Here is a 12,370-nt window from a genome sequence, read left to right on the forward strand (position 1 = left end):
CGAAATACTTGCATGCGAATATTTCACATCAAAACTATTCTCACTGGCAGCGGAGCTAATTTGCAACACTTTTTCAATCAAAGTTTTGAATTAGAGTCTTGCAGGCAGAGGACCAAACCAGTGGGATCCTATTGACCCAGAGCGGCGTCTAGCAGTCTCTCTGAGGTCAGCTGCTGAATTGCCTGAATTTTGTACGTGAATTTGTTTTCTGGTAAACAGTTACTGTGTATATGTCGAGAGCTTTTATTGTGAAAGGTAAGGACGAAAGGAGCGGTTCTCTGACTGTGGAGCCTCCCTATTGTTGTCCGCTATAGTGAATGTTTTGAATGCGTCCGTGATCGGTTGATGTCTTTATTTGCGTAGTATTCAGTGTTAAAGTGCTCATGATAAACAAACAAAAAACAGATCCCGGTGTTTAACGGTCTCGGTCCAGATCCAGATGTTGACAATGCATATATTTATCTCCTTCTTTCTATGGTCCATATCTGAGTTATGCTTAGCTTCACCTCCCTACTGCCTACTTAGGTTGAGCCAGCTCTCTAATCAGTAGCTCAGGTCCTGCTCTCTCTCTCTCTTGAGTTCAGGCTCCCTACTTGCAGCTGGCGCCCCACTATTCAGTAGCCAAACGGCTCCTCCTCCTGTTACCAGCCACAGCTACATCCACTATACAGATGCTCTGCGAGGCCCATTTACGACTCGTATGAGGGCATGGCACATCCTCATGCTCTGATAAGACAGAAGAGCAGCTGCTCGGGTAAAAATGTTGTCTTCCTTCCTCTTGGCCGGCTCTTCTCAAGAAGAAAACGTGTGGGATAACACAGGCATGGCTGTCGTGCACTTAACGCTTTCAAGCTCTCATGACTGTTCTGTTCCACATTGGAGCAGCGGATCACAGCAGCCCATCAGTCAGGGAGGTTTGAACAGACATCTGCCCAAATCGGGAAGAATATTACCTGATGGTACCTAATTAGGGGACCCTAGGTGTTCTACAGCTCTTTGAAATGAATACCAGACCCTATTGTCCTTGATCTATAATGAAAAAATGACCTACTTTGAGCTTTTCCTTGGTCCCACCATGACAAACAAGAAATGTAAATGACCGTCTTCTTCCGCATGTCACGTCTGATGCGTCTGAGGACCAATGAGATCGCAGGACCTCGGAATGCCCAAAAACAAACGGCAAAATACTTCCAGTTTCGCGTCGCAATTGTGAGACACTTGTACTCATCAGACAATGGTCTAGGTTGATTACAGGGATGTGTCGACTGAAATCCGCCGTTGTACGGGGGACTTGTGAATGATTTAGTGAAACATTATAATCGCTTAGTCATTTTAAGCGGAATTATTAAAACGTATCTATCTTAAAAGAAAAAATGTAATTTGTCACGTCTCTTCTCACAAGGGTTACGGGTACTTTAGCAATTTAAATGAATTAAATCGGTAACTGTGGATGAGGAGACTGTTTTAGTTTTGAAAAAAAACACACAATTCTCACTTCCTGGGAGAAGCAAAAAAAGGCTGGGAGCTTAGGTCTAAAGTGTGTGTGTGTGAGTGTGTGCAGAAGGTTTGCTGGAAAAAGCCTTTTCTCTGGTTGATTCAGGGTTCAGATCAATAAAAACAAACGTCCCACATTCCTGTGTGAGACAGGGGGCAAACTCAGTTTTATAGTCTTCGTGCAGTGTCAGAAATCATTTTCGATTCTCAAGGATCAACTGTTCTACAGATCGGCCTTACGCTGGAGCTTTTCCTCCAGAGCAGACTACTGTTCCCCCATCTGTCCTTAATACGCGAGTGTTGACGTTAAGATCAATTGTAAAAAGGCCGGTTTTCAGTAGTCAGTCAGAGGTGGTTTCCTCCCTCTGCTGCTCTTTTATTAAGGAGCTCTGTGTGGAGGAGGGCTTCTGAAATGAATGCCATGTATTCTCGCAGAGAGTCCGTGAACTTCTGTTTTGAAAGCTCCCCAACCGTAATGAAATCGACAACCTCAAACGTCTGACTGATGTCTTGTCGAGTGGACTTGCAGTTGACCACATTGGCTCCTTCTCTGCCACTTAGACATTTTTTATGAAGTAACAAAACGCAGACTTCTCCAGCTCATATTACTTTGTGAAGAGTCCCTTCCGACTAGAGGGAAAATGAGATTCCGCGTATGTTTTTTTATTTTTTTTATTTTTTTTAACAAAAGTCACATAGAGGGAAGTTTCTCATCGGATGCTTACCTTTTCTTCCCCCCCCCCCCCCCCCTTTGTTTGACTTTAGAAAATGTTCAAGATGAAGGCGGTTTGCTGCCACGACTGACGCCTCCGTGCGCTGAACAGTAGAGCAGTCCTGACCTGGCAACATACGAATGGCCCAGGGAAGCCACCAGATTGACATTCAGGTTTTGCATGACCTGCGCCAGAAATTCCCTGAAGTCCCAGAGGGTGTCGTCTCCCAGTGTGTTCTGCAGGTGGGCAAGTTCTAACATCTGGACCCCAGAGGTGTATGTGTATGGATAGTACTGTTTAGAAACCACCACACGGTAAACGGATTAAACAACGTTAACAGAATTTAACAGATCTGTTATCTGTTATGTGTATGTATATATATATATATATATATATATATATATATATATATATATATATATATATATATATATATATATATATATATATATATATATATATATATATATATATAATTTTTTTTTAAGCAGCTTCAATTCAAGTTAATTCATTTTGTCCAAAATCACAAATGACAGGGCTTTACAATCTGTACACATCACATGTATACCTTCAAACCGGAACAGGAAAAACAGATATATTCTCATCAGATTTCTTTTTTTATTGACTTTTATATTCGAAATGGTATTGGAGGAAGGTAAATTATAATGTTACCATGATGCATTCCAAGCAGCTTATAATACATCATTAAAACTACTAATGACAAGATTGTTTTTATCAATAAAAGTACAATCTTTTATTTCATTTTAATTGTGTTTGTTTTGTGAAGATAAAAAAACTACAGATGGCTATAATAAAGTAAAAGGAAAACATTTTGAATTTTTGATGGCGGTTGAAAGAATCTTTGGGACTTTAGCAAAAAAAAAGAAATTGGTCTGGAGCCTTGTAGACCAGCTGCTATAACAAACAACAAAGGGATCTGTGTCTGCCAATATGGATCATCATTGCTAGGAATGTTTTTATTTGATGGTAAAACGGCAATGATTACAAACCGGTATTATGTTAGCCTCGTTGCCTTTTTGGATTCTCATCTAATACGCTATTATAATAATAATAATAATAATAAACTGACTTCCTCTCTGTCTCTCCTTCAGAACAACAACAATTTAGACGCCTGCTGTGAATACCTGTCCCAGGTCAGTCCGGTCTACCTGTACAGCGAGGAAGGAAACCTCGGTTACTCCGACGACCCCGGCTTCATCAGGCTTCGCAACCACATGACCCAGCTGAACCTGGGCTTCCAGTCTCAGAATGTGCACGTGGCCCCGGTTCGGGACGACCTGAGAATGAACGGCAGTCGAACTCTGGCCCACAGCCTGAGCGACGGGCCCCTCCAGAAAGGCCAGGCCCCCAACAGTGACTTTTTTCAGCAGGAGCCCCAGTCAGCCCCAGTGCAGGTGCCCTCCAGCATCAATGTGTTCGGTGGGATGGAGCCCACACGAAAACCGCAGCCCCCGCAGCACCTCGGACTCTACCCTCTGGGTGTCAAAGGATCGACTATGGGTGTCCAGCAGACCCCGCGCTTCAACCCCATCACCGTGACGCTAGCGCCCCACATCGCGACGGGCCGCAACACACCCACTTCTTTGCACATACACGGCGGTCCGCAGCCGGGCCTCGGCAGCCCACAGGGTAACTCTATCTACATCAGGCCCTATGTCAGCCAGTCTGGTACGACCCGGCAGAACCACCAGCAGGGAGGCAGGGCCCAGTACAGCCCAACCTCCCAGCCCCAGCAGCAGATCTATCAGATCTCACACCCCTCCTCCCTGTCCGGCTCGTGGTCCGGCCCTCAGCACGCCTCACATACCTCACAGCACCAGACCCAGGGCCACCAGACCTCTCACGTCTACATGCCGATCAGCTCCCCGACAAATCCCCAGGCGCCCTCCATCCTCCCCACTGGAAGCCAGGCCTCCTCCTCTGGCGTCTCCTCATGCTCTTCCTCCTCCTCCTCTGTCATGCCCACCTCCCTGTCCACCATCAGCCAGTACAACATCCAGAACATCTCCACTGGCCCGCGGAAGAATCAGATAGAGATCAAACTTGAATCTCCTCAGAGGAGCAACTCCACAACCACGACTGCGGTGCTGCGGACAAGCAGCGGGCCTCGTTCCTCCTCCACGTCCTCCTCCTGCCCTTCCTCTTCCTCTTCCGCCTGTTCAACCGGGGTGGCCACTGTCCCCACCACCCCTCTCTCCATCGGAGGCTCAGGTCTGAGCCGCAGCCAGCCCACTGTTTACATCTCTGCCAGCCCGCCTACTGCTGCTACCGCTCCCTCTGAGGAGGCCGTCGTGGCCTCAGCCGGCTCCCGCGCTCAACCCAAGTTTTACATTTCTGCCAATGCCTCCAGCGACGACAGTGGGGGTAGGAACCCTCCCACAGTCTACATCTCAGCCAACCCTCCCTTGCAGGGGTCCTCGGGGGCCAGGAACATGGGGGGCCAAGTGAGCATGGGCCCCGCGTACATCCACCACCACCCACCGAAGTCCCGTGCCTCTTTAGGAGGGGGAGGCACAGCGTCGTCCCCGCGCGTGGTGGTGACACAGCCCAACACCAAGTACACTTTTAAAATCACAGTGTCCCCCAATAAACCCCCGGCGGTGTCCCCCGGAGTCGTGTCCCCTACGTTTGAGCCCAACAACCTCCTCAGCCTCCCCTCAGACCACCACTTCGTGGAGCCCGACCCGCTCCATCTCTCAGACCCGCTGTCGCCTCACAGGGAAAGGCCGAGCGAGCAGCGCCGACTCAGCATGGGCTCTGACGACGCAGCGTACACACAAGGTGAGCGATGCCGAGTGTCGTCACTCGGATCATAAGTCTCTTTGCGGATACATTTCTGTCTTGTTAGAGTGTTTGTTTTCACCGTTTCTGGTTGTTTAGCAAATGTCAAGTGGCTTAAGAGTGCACAGTGATTAGACAGAGTAGTGTGCCGGTTTCTTTTCCTTTTCTCTAACAGGAGCGGGCCAAATGCTTTTTCCATCGCTTCCTGCCAAGACAGTAATTTTACTACAAAGTATCCTGTGTGATTTACAAAGTCTTTTCCATAACATTGACTGTAGGGCATTTCTTGACCCAAGCTGTGTATACTTGCTTTTTACATTACATTATATTTCATTGAGCTGACGCTTTTATCCAAAGCGGCTTACAATAAGTGCATTCAACCATGAGTACAAACTCGGAACAACAAGAATCAAGAAAGGAAAAGTAGTTCAGTCTTGTCGGGGTTAATTTTCAGGTGGTGTAGGGACATCCACTGAGAGATGTCAGTCAGACAGGCAGAGATTTGTGCTGCTGCTACCTGTGTTTCTGATTAGGGAAACGAGAGGACAAATGTTGAGTCGCTGGAGGCAACACTGCTCCCCGTGTCCGCCCCCATGAGGTAGACCAAAGTGAGGGTGACTCGCTGCGATGATGTTAGTGTGAGTCGTCCGCAGCGAACCCCTGAGACTGGTGGATTCTGTAGTGTGAGTCAAACGCGTCGGAGAACACTGCCGTTTCCTTTTTTGGGCGTCCGACTGTATCACGTGCGAGTCACCGGCTTTGCCTCCGGCACGGCAGTGACTACCACCAAGAGGGGCTGCTGCTGACCCTCAGCAGCCTGAAAAAAAATACAAAATTGACACCAAAGCTGTACGTGATTAAAAAAGACACACCTGTCACCACTTGACTGTTAATTAAATATGAATTGCCGATGGTAACCTTCACCATTCACGCCAGGTCTGTAGCCGTTACCTAGGACATGTGGTTGGCAATGTGAAGGCATTTAATGGAGCAACAGTTAAAGGGAAAAGGTTTTATATCTTGCATAATGTTGCCAGACACCTCTAATAACAGTCTGAGTCTGTCAAATACTTTTAGTACGGTGACGGTGAGGAGCATGTCTGGCGGCTGCAGCGTTTCCAGTTCATACTGGACCAAATTCCAAACGTTGTTGTTGTCCCCATTAGTCACTAAGACACAAAAACATGGGAAAATAAGATCCAGGTTTAAACAACACTGAGGTTACCCTTCAAGCCAATTTGATGAATCCCAAAAAAAATTATGCAAGTCTTTCTGTGTTTTGTTGTTGTGGGTAAGGAATCTCACACAGCCAGACAACATCTTGTGAGCTAAATTTAGACCCAAGTAAAAAAAAAAAAAAAAAAGAAGACAAGAATTCATGTAGTCACATGTGTAGCCGACCATTCAAGTGGACCCTTAGATGATAATGCGACTTGTTGCCTTCGCAAATTCCTGAAAACAACAATAAAACAAGCAATATAAATAGGAGTTGCAGATTGAGGAGGGGTCAGGGGTCACATGGATGTCTGAGGAAAGAAGAGAGTGGTCACTCATCCATCGCACAAAAACATATTTGGATGTGTTCGCAGAGAAGGAAGATGAGGCTTTAAAACAGCATCATTATCACATAATAAACATAACATGTTGAATCCAACAGCCAAACGCCAGGACTATTATAAGGCACGTTTGCCTCGTCGCAGCTGAAGTAAGTCACTGTAAAGCACGACGCCACGTGCATCATGTTCAAGTGGCTCATGTTGTCATACCGTGTGACTCTTATTAAGCAAACAGGTAGCAGTTTAGCTCGAGGACGAGGCTGCAATTGAATAATCATAATAGTAATAATTCCCTCCTATTGTCTTCTCTTAACCACTTTTCCGTGACCTCGAAGGAAAATGTCGTCCAAAATAAAATCCCACCACCTAACGAGGATGTATTTAATTTGTCCATAGTGTACAATTGCACAGCTTGAGGGGTGGATGTTCGTGATGGCCTCTCAGATGCTAGTCGGAAGTTGTGAAGTGTTTGTGTGGAGCAGCAGAGAGGGTTGTTCGTCATCGAAAGTCTGCATGGGAGGAGTTACGACCTGTCAAACGGATGCAGGAACTACAGTGAATTATGGGAAACGCGCTGTAGAGACCTGAGCAGAACTTGTGCACAGTAAAAAAAAAAAAAAAAAAAAAGGGTCTGCATTAAACACCACTTGCCTGCAGCAGTCTTTTTGAATACATCTGATCTTCCCACAATAGGTGATGAAACGCAGGCTGATGTAGTTCCCCCGTCTCTCCTTACAAAGTTGTTTTTGATGCACAAAACCGGTTTGACTGGTGTATGGAGGATAATTGCTGTGAACATGCGATACACATTTTCAAAACGACCTTTATATCCAGTTTTGATTTGCAGTTTTTAGTTACGAGGAGTTTCTCCTCCATATAATCTTTGAAATTCCTTCCCTCTTGCAAAATGTATGCGTACATGTTTTCACTTGCTGTTTGAATTAGACAGCTGATGTCAGTGCCGTTTGTGTGTGTGTGTGTGTGTGTGTGTGTGTGTGTGTGCTCTGCAGCGTTGTTGGTCCATCAGAAGGCCCGCATGGAGAGGCTGTGGCACGAGCTGGAGCTGAAGAAGAAGAAGCTGGAGAAGCTAAAAGAGGAGGTCAACGAGATGGAGAACGACCTGACCAGGAGACGGCTGGAGAGATCCAACTCGGCCTCCCAAATTCCTTCTGTAAGCCTAATCCAGGGATTGTTTCCTAAAGATACACATTTGTGGTATCAATCTATATGTAATGCTACTAAGGTTGCTGTTATATGGTATGGGTATATTGACCATTAGCCAGTTGCCCAATTCAAATGTTACAAACTGGTATTTATTGTTGCGAACAGTAATCACCAGCTTCAGAGTTGGTGCTCATATTTCCTGGCTTTCGCCAGCCAGAATGTAGAAAAGTGGGGACATTTGAAGGGGAAAATATCAAGGAATTCAAACCAACCTCTTTCATTGGCAGCTCAATCATTAACAAAAAAACAATATGATTTTATTAGCAGTCATCAGAGAGATGTTCTTCATAACTGCAAGCAGATGCTTCCCTGGTTATTACCGACAGATAAAAGCTGAGCGGACAAAACAAAACGATCTTTGTCACGTTGCCATTCTTGGTCCCCGCTCGTGGCACATCAACACACCCTGACACTATGTTGATTACAGGGTCCGTTTATGATTTGGCTGATACTACTTCTATATTTTTCCGACTTGGCGTCGCGTCCCGCAGCTAAAACGGCGACGACGAGAGTTCGAATGAAACCATATTTATCGCCGGTGCAGCTTCAATGTTTACGTTACGATTTGCAGCTGTGAGTTTGGTAATAACATCTCGGGTTCAGATCAAGTGCCGCTCTGAGCTTTTTTTTTTTGTCGAGTCGACAGTTTGGGTCAACAGAGAGGGGGGAAGTGGCTGCAGAAGGTCAATTAGCTGGTGTTGCTGAGCTCAGTAGCTCCTTGGTTCTGTGTTGTTTACGGAGGCCAGCCAGCTCTGGAGAGCGGAGCAGCTCCCCTCCTGACACCGTTGTGTGTGTGTGTGTGTGTGTGTGTGTGTGTGTGTGTGTGTGTGTGTGAGAGAGCCTGCTGATCCTCCTCTGTCTCATTCTTTTCCAGATCGAGGAAATGAAGCAGCTGCGATGCAAAAACCGGTCACTGCAGATCGACATTGACTGCCTCACAAAAGAAATTGATCTCCTTCAAACCAGAGGTACGATTCCCTCTCCGATACATAACCATTGATATTCTTCCCTAAACCGGTGCTGGGCTTATGTCTCTGGTTGAATAATGTGAACAAGTAAGTCAGTTTTTGGGCGCGCAGCTGCTCACATCCTCCCCGCACACACACACACACACACACACAAACACACACTCACACTCAAGGTGCTGCCATTGTGCTGTTAACGAGCAGTTCTTCCTGAATTGCATCCTGTCGCTGGTCGGCAACAAGGGGTTTATTGGCCCCCTGGCAGCACTCCACCGCTGACAGAAACCGAGCCGCCGACCAGCAGCTTCACACAGGTGAAGGGGAGCCAAGAGGCGGCTCCCGTGAATGAATAGACCTGCTATAGTGCTGCTGGTTGCTGGGATTTAATGCCAGGCATTAACCGCGGCCGTCTATGATGTGAAGTCACATGCGGTGTATTTGTTTGTGATGGCCGCCAGGTGTAAGCCTGTGTGTTTCTGTCAGTCTGTCCACGGCTAATCTCACATGCAACTGGAGTTATTTATTGAACTCTTTTATGACCGTGTGCTCAAGGACCGCTCGTGGTCTCCAGATGTCATTCAATGTTTCATGCCATCGTTGACTGCTGACTCTTCAGCGCGCCTAACCCGCTTGTAGGGGAACAACAAGTGATCAACCAACTGTAGCAAAAAGGCATTTCCAGCAATCGACTCGGCTAAAACCAACTTACTGAGTCTGTTTTGGCCTTGGTTACAAAAGGAGACCAAACGTGTCAGTTTTTGAGCTACGACAGAGTAAGTCCAGAACTACCAAACATGGGCACATGAGATGAATAAATCCCATCATCTCGACTGTAAGTGAGCCGGGACTCCTCATCGTTTGGGAGGGAGACATTACATTTAGCTGACGCTTTTATCCAAAGCGACTTAGATTTTTGCTCTATACACTGTAGACACAGCAACGGGGAGCAATCAGGGGTTAAGTGTCTTGCTCAAGGGCACAGCGACATGGACTGGCGGAGCCGGGGCCGGGGCGTGAACCACCAACCCTCTGATTGAAGGACGGGCATGCTAACCACTTAGCCACAGTCGCCCCCACAGACGCAGCTAGCGGGGACGAGAGACGGAGAGACGGCTGAAGTGGTATTTGATCCAAGGCGGTGCTCAAGACGTTGTTTAAACCAACCGTAGATTTTTAAATAAATGAGATGCAATGCACTTATGTCAGCTTACTAATAAAAACCTGACGTAAGAAAGAGTAAAGGCTTATCGCTTTCTCCCTCTCAACGTATCAAATTGACCATTTGTGTGACGGGGTGTAATGCCGTCTCTACGGCAGATGAAGGCACCTTCTGACCATCACTAGCACAACAACGTTGTATATGTCGAGAGGCCAATACTTGGTTGCCAATTTCCCAAAATGGTTTGCCGGAAAACCGTCGCCACTCGCCGTCGAGCCCTGAAGGGCCAGCGAAACACACCCGGCCCGGTTTAAGACCCTTTAATATTGTTACCGTTGCATTTGTAAATAAATGCAGTCGTCCTTGTTTCACAGCACGGTAGCGCCGGCCTCGAGTGACGGAGCCGATGACGGCTTCGTGGATGTGTGTGTTGCTCAAGGTGCTGACGGCACGCTCGATGTGAGAAAATGTCAATCTTTCTTTTCTCTCCATCTGTTTACAGGACCACACTTTAATCTTAGTGCAATCCATAATTTTTATGACAACATGGGATTCCTCGGTCCTGTCCCACCCAAACCCAAAGGTACTTTATCTATCGGTAAGTTCAGAGGAGGCTGCATGGTCATGTCTGGACACTTTCCCTAAATGTACTTACTTTGGATTTACTACTATTGTAGTATTGGCCCCTGTTATAATGTATGTATTGTTTATATTTATATATATACACACATTTTCTATGTGTTACCTTATGGGCTGAAGGTCAGGCATAAGGTTATTTGTAATATCCACTTTTAATTCTTTCATTAATATATGTTTTGCCTGACTTGACTCGTCATTTTTTCTTCAATGACTGGTATGTTTAATTAATCATCGACACATTCTTTATGAATGAGAAGTTCTCGCAGTGCCCAACCGGTTCACTTTTCCCGGGTTTTCTTCTTCTTCTTCTTTTTAAACTGTTGAAACTCTATGACGTTTAGTTGTTCAGCATCCGGTCTCAGACCACCAGTGTCGTAGTTGTTGTATTTATTTTATAATAAACAACCCGAAACTAGTCTCAAAACCAAACCAAAACACTGTTTCTGGCTATAAGGAACACCGTCTCAGTAACTCGCTGTTTATTGGGCTGATGAATCGGTATTCAGTGACGACCGCCCCAACCAGCTGTGAGCGTAGATGAACACATGAGGGATGAACTCGCACACATCATCATCTTTAGATGTTACAATCGGCTCAGGATATTGGTTTTACCCTGATTATGACTGACTGACTACTGAGTTCTTCTTCCCCTCCTACCTGCTCTGTAATCTCTCTTTTTTTTCACCCTTCCATCCGCCTACCCCTCATCCGCTCATCCCTCCCTTACCCTCTGCTCGGCTCCATCACTGCCGGGGCCAGACGGGAGAGGATGTAGATATAATGTGACCTCTGAGCTCCTGATGGAGCCCTCCTCTGGTCCTTCCCCTCCTCCCCCACTTGGTTGGTATCTCTGTCCTCTCTCCTCTCATTTCATTCTTCCTCCGTTCTTCCTCCCTTTTTATCATCGTCTTCAACGAGCTCCACAGCCCTGTACTACGGAGCGAGCTTTTATCTTTCGGCTGCTCATGGGGGTCATATGATGCTAGATGGCCCCGCCCCTTTAGCGCCGACCAAACGATGCACAGAAAATGCGTTTCTTTTCATTATTAGCGTTGATTTATGAGGCAATTAACTATTTATTTTGTATTTGCTCCGAGTGATTTCACATCGCTACGTTGTAGCTGAAGAATAAGGCTCAAATATATACAAAGCCCTTAATCCTATTGATTTAAAACATGTGATGCTGGCTGTCCTTTCTGCATTTGTCACATTAAACCGTGTGTTTTAACTTCTTTGTCTTTGTGTAATATTATTTCACAATCTGCGATCTGAAAGTTGGCCCTAAATCCTGCTCCGTAATACAGGTCCTGGTGTTCGGACATACTGTTTTCAGTATGATGATATTTTATGTGATGTCTAGAATCAGATCAGTTTATATATATGCAGCTGTGTTATCCTTTTTTAATGCCAAGTGGCCAATAATCAGATGACTGAAGTGCCTGTTGACACTTTTCGTGGGTCAATTGCACACTTCTTCTCCTCCTGTGTCCTGACCTCCTCCTCCTCTTCTTCTTCCTCCTCCTCCTCACAGACCCGGGCAGTAAGATTGTGAAGCCCATCGCAGACCAGGAGGAGGACGAGGGTATGGAGTGGAACTGCACCGCCTGCACCTTCCTCAACCACCCCGCCCTCAACCGCTGTGAACAGTGCGAGTACCCGCGGCACTTCTGAGCCAACGAGGCTGCGACGCGCCGCCGCCCGCCAGTCCAGAGTAGAAAAAAAAAAAGGGCCTTTCTGTTTCTTCTGTTTCGCTAGTCGTATGACAACCCCGGGGGCTGGGGGGCGTGTGCGAGCATCAGTCGTCCCGCTCGGTTTCTT

The 12,370-nt window shown here is 46.6% G+C and overlaps 1 protein-coding gene across 3 annotated transcripts; it reads left to right on the forward strand.

Annotated features, from left to right (window-relative positions):
- Positions 1–2,347: 2,347 nt before the first annotated feature.
- tab2 (TGF-beta activated kinase 1 (MAP3K7) binding protein 2) lies at positions 2,348–12,370 on the forward strand (the record flags this gene model as incomplete). 3 transcript variants are annotated; one of them, XM_079214722.1, is made up of 6 exons in its annotated part: positions 2,348–2,449; positions 3,320–5,009; positions 7,576–7,736; positions 8,664–8,757; positions 10,416–10,515; positions 12,094–12,370. In XM_079214722.1, 6 exons carry the CDS (start codon positions 2,348–2,350, stop codon positions 12,221–12,223), a joined length of 2,277 nt encoding a protein of 758 aa, XP_079070848.1. In that variant the 3' UTR covers positions 12,224–12,370. The 3 variants fall into 3 exon arrangements, with proteins under 3 accessions (XP_079070848.1, XP_079070847.1, XP_079070849.1); XM_079214721.1 differs by having other exon boundaries at positions 10,416–10,511; positions 12,084–12,370; XM_079214723.1 differs by having other exon boundaries at positions 10,416–10,496; positions 12,084–12,370.

Source organism: Taurulus bubalis (genome assembly GCF_910589615.1).
Source record: "Taurulus bubalis genome assembly, chromosome: 3".
Classification (NCBI taxonomy): domain Eukaryota; kingdom Metazoa; phylum Chordata; class Actinopteri; order Perciformes; family Cottidae; genus Taurulus; species Taurulus bubalis.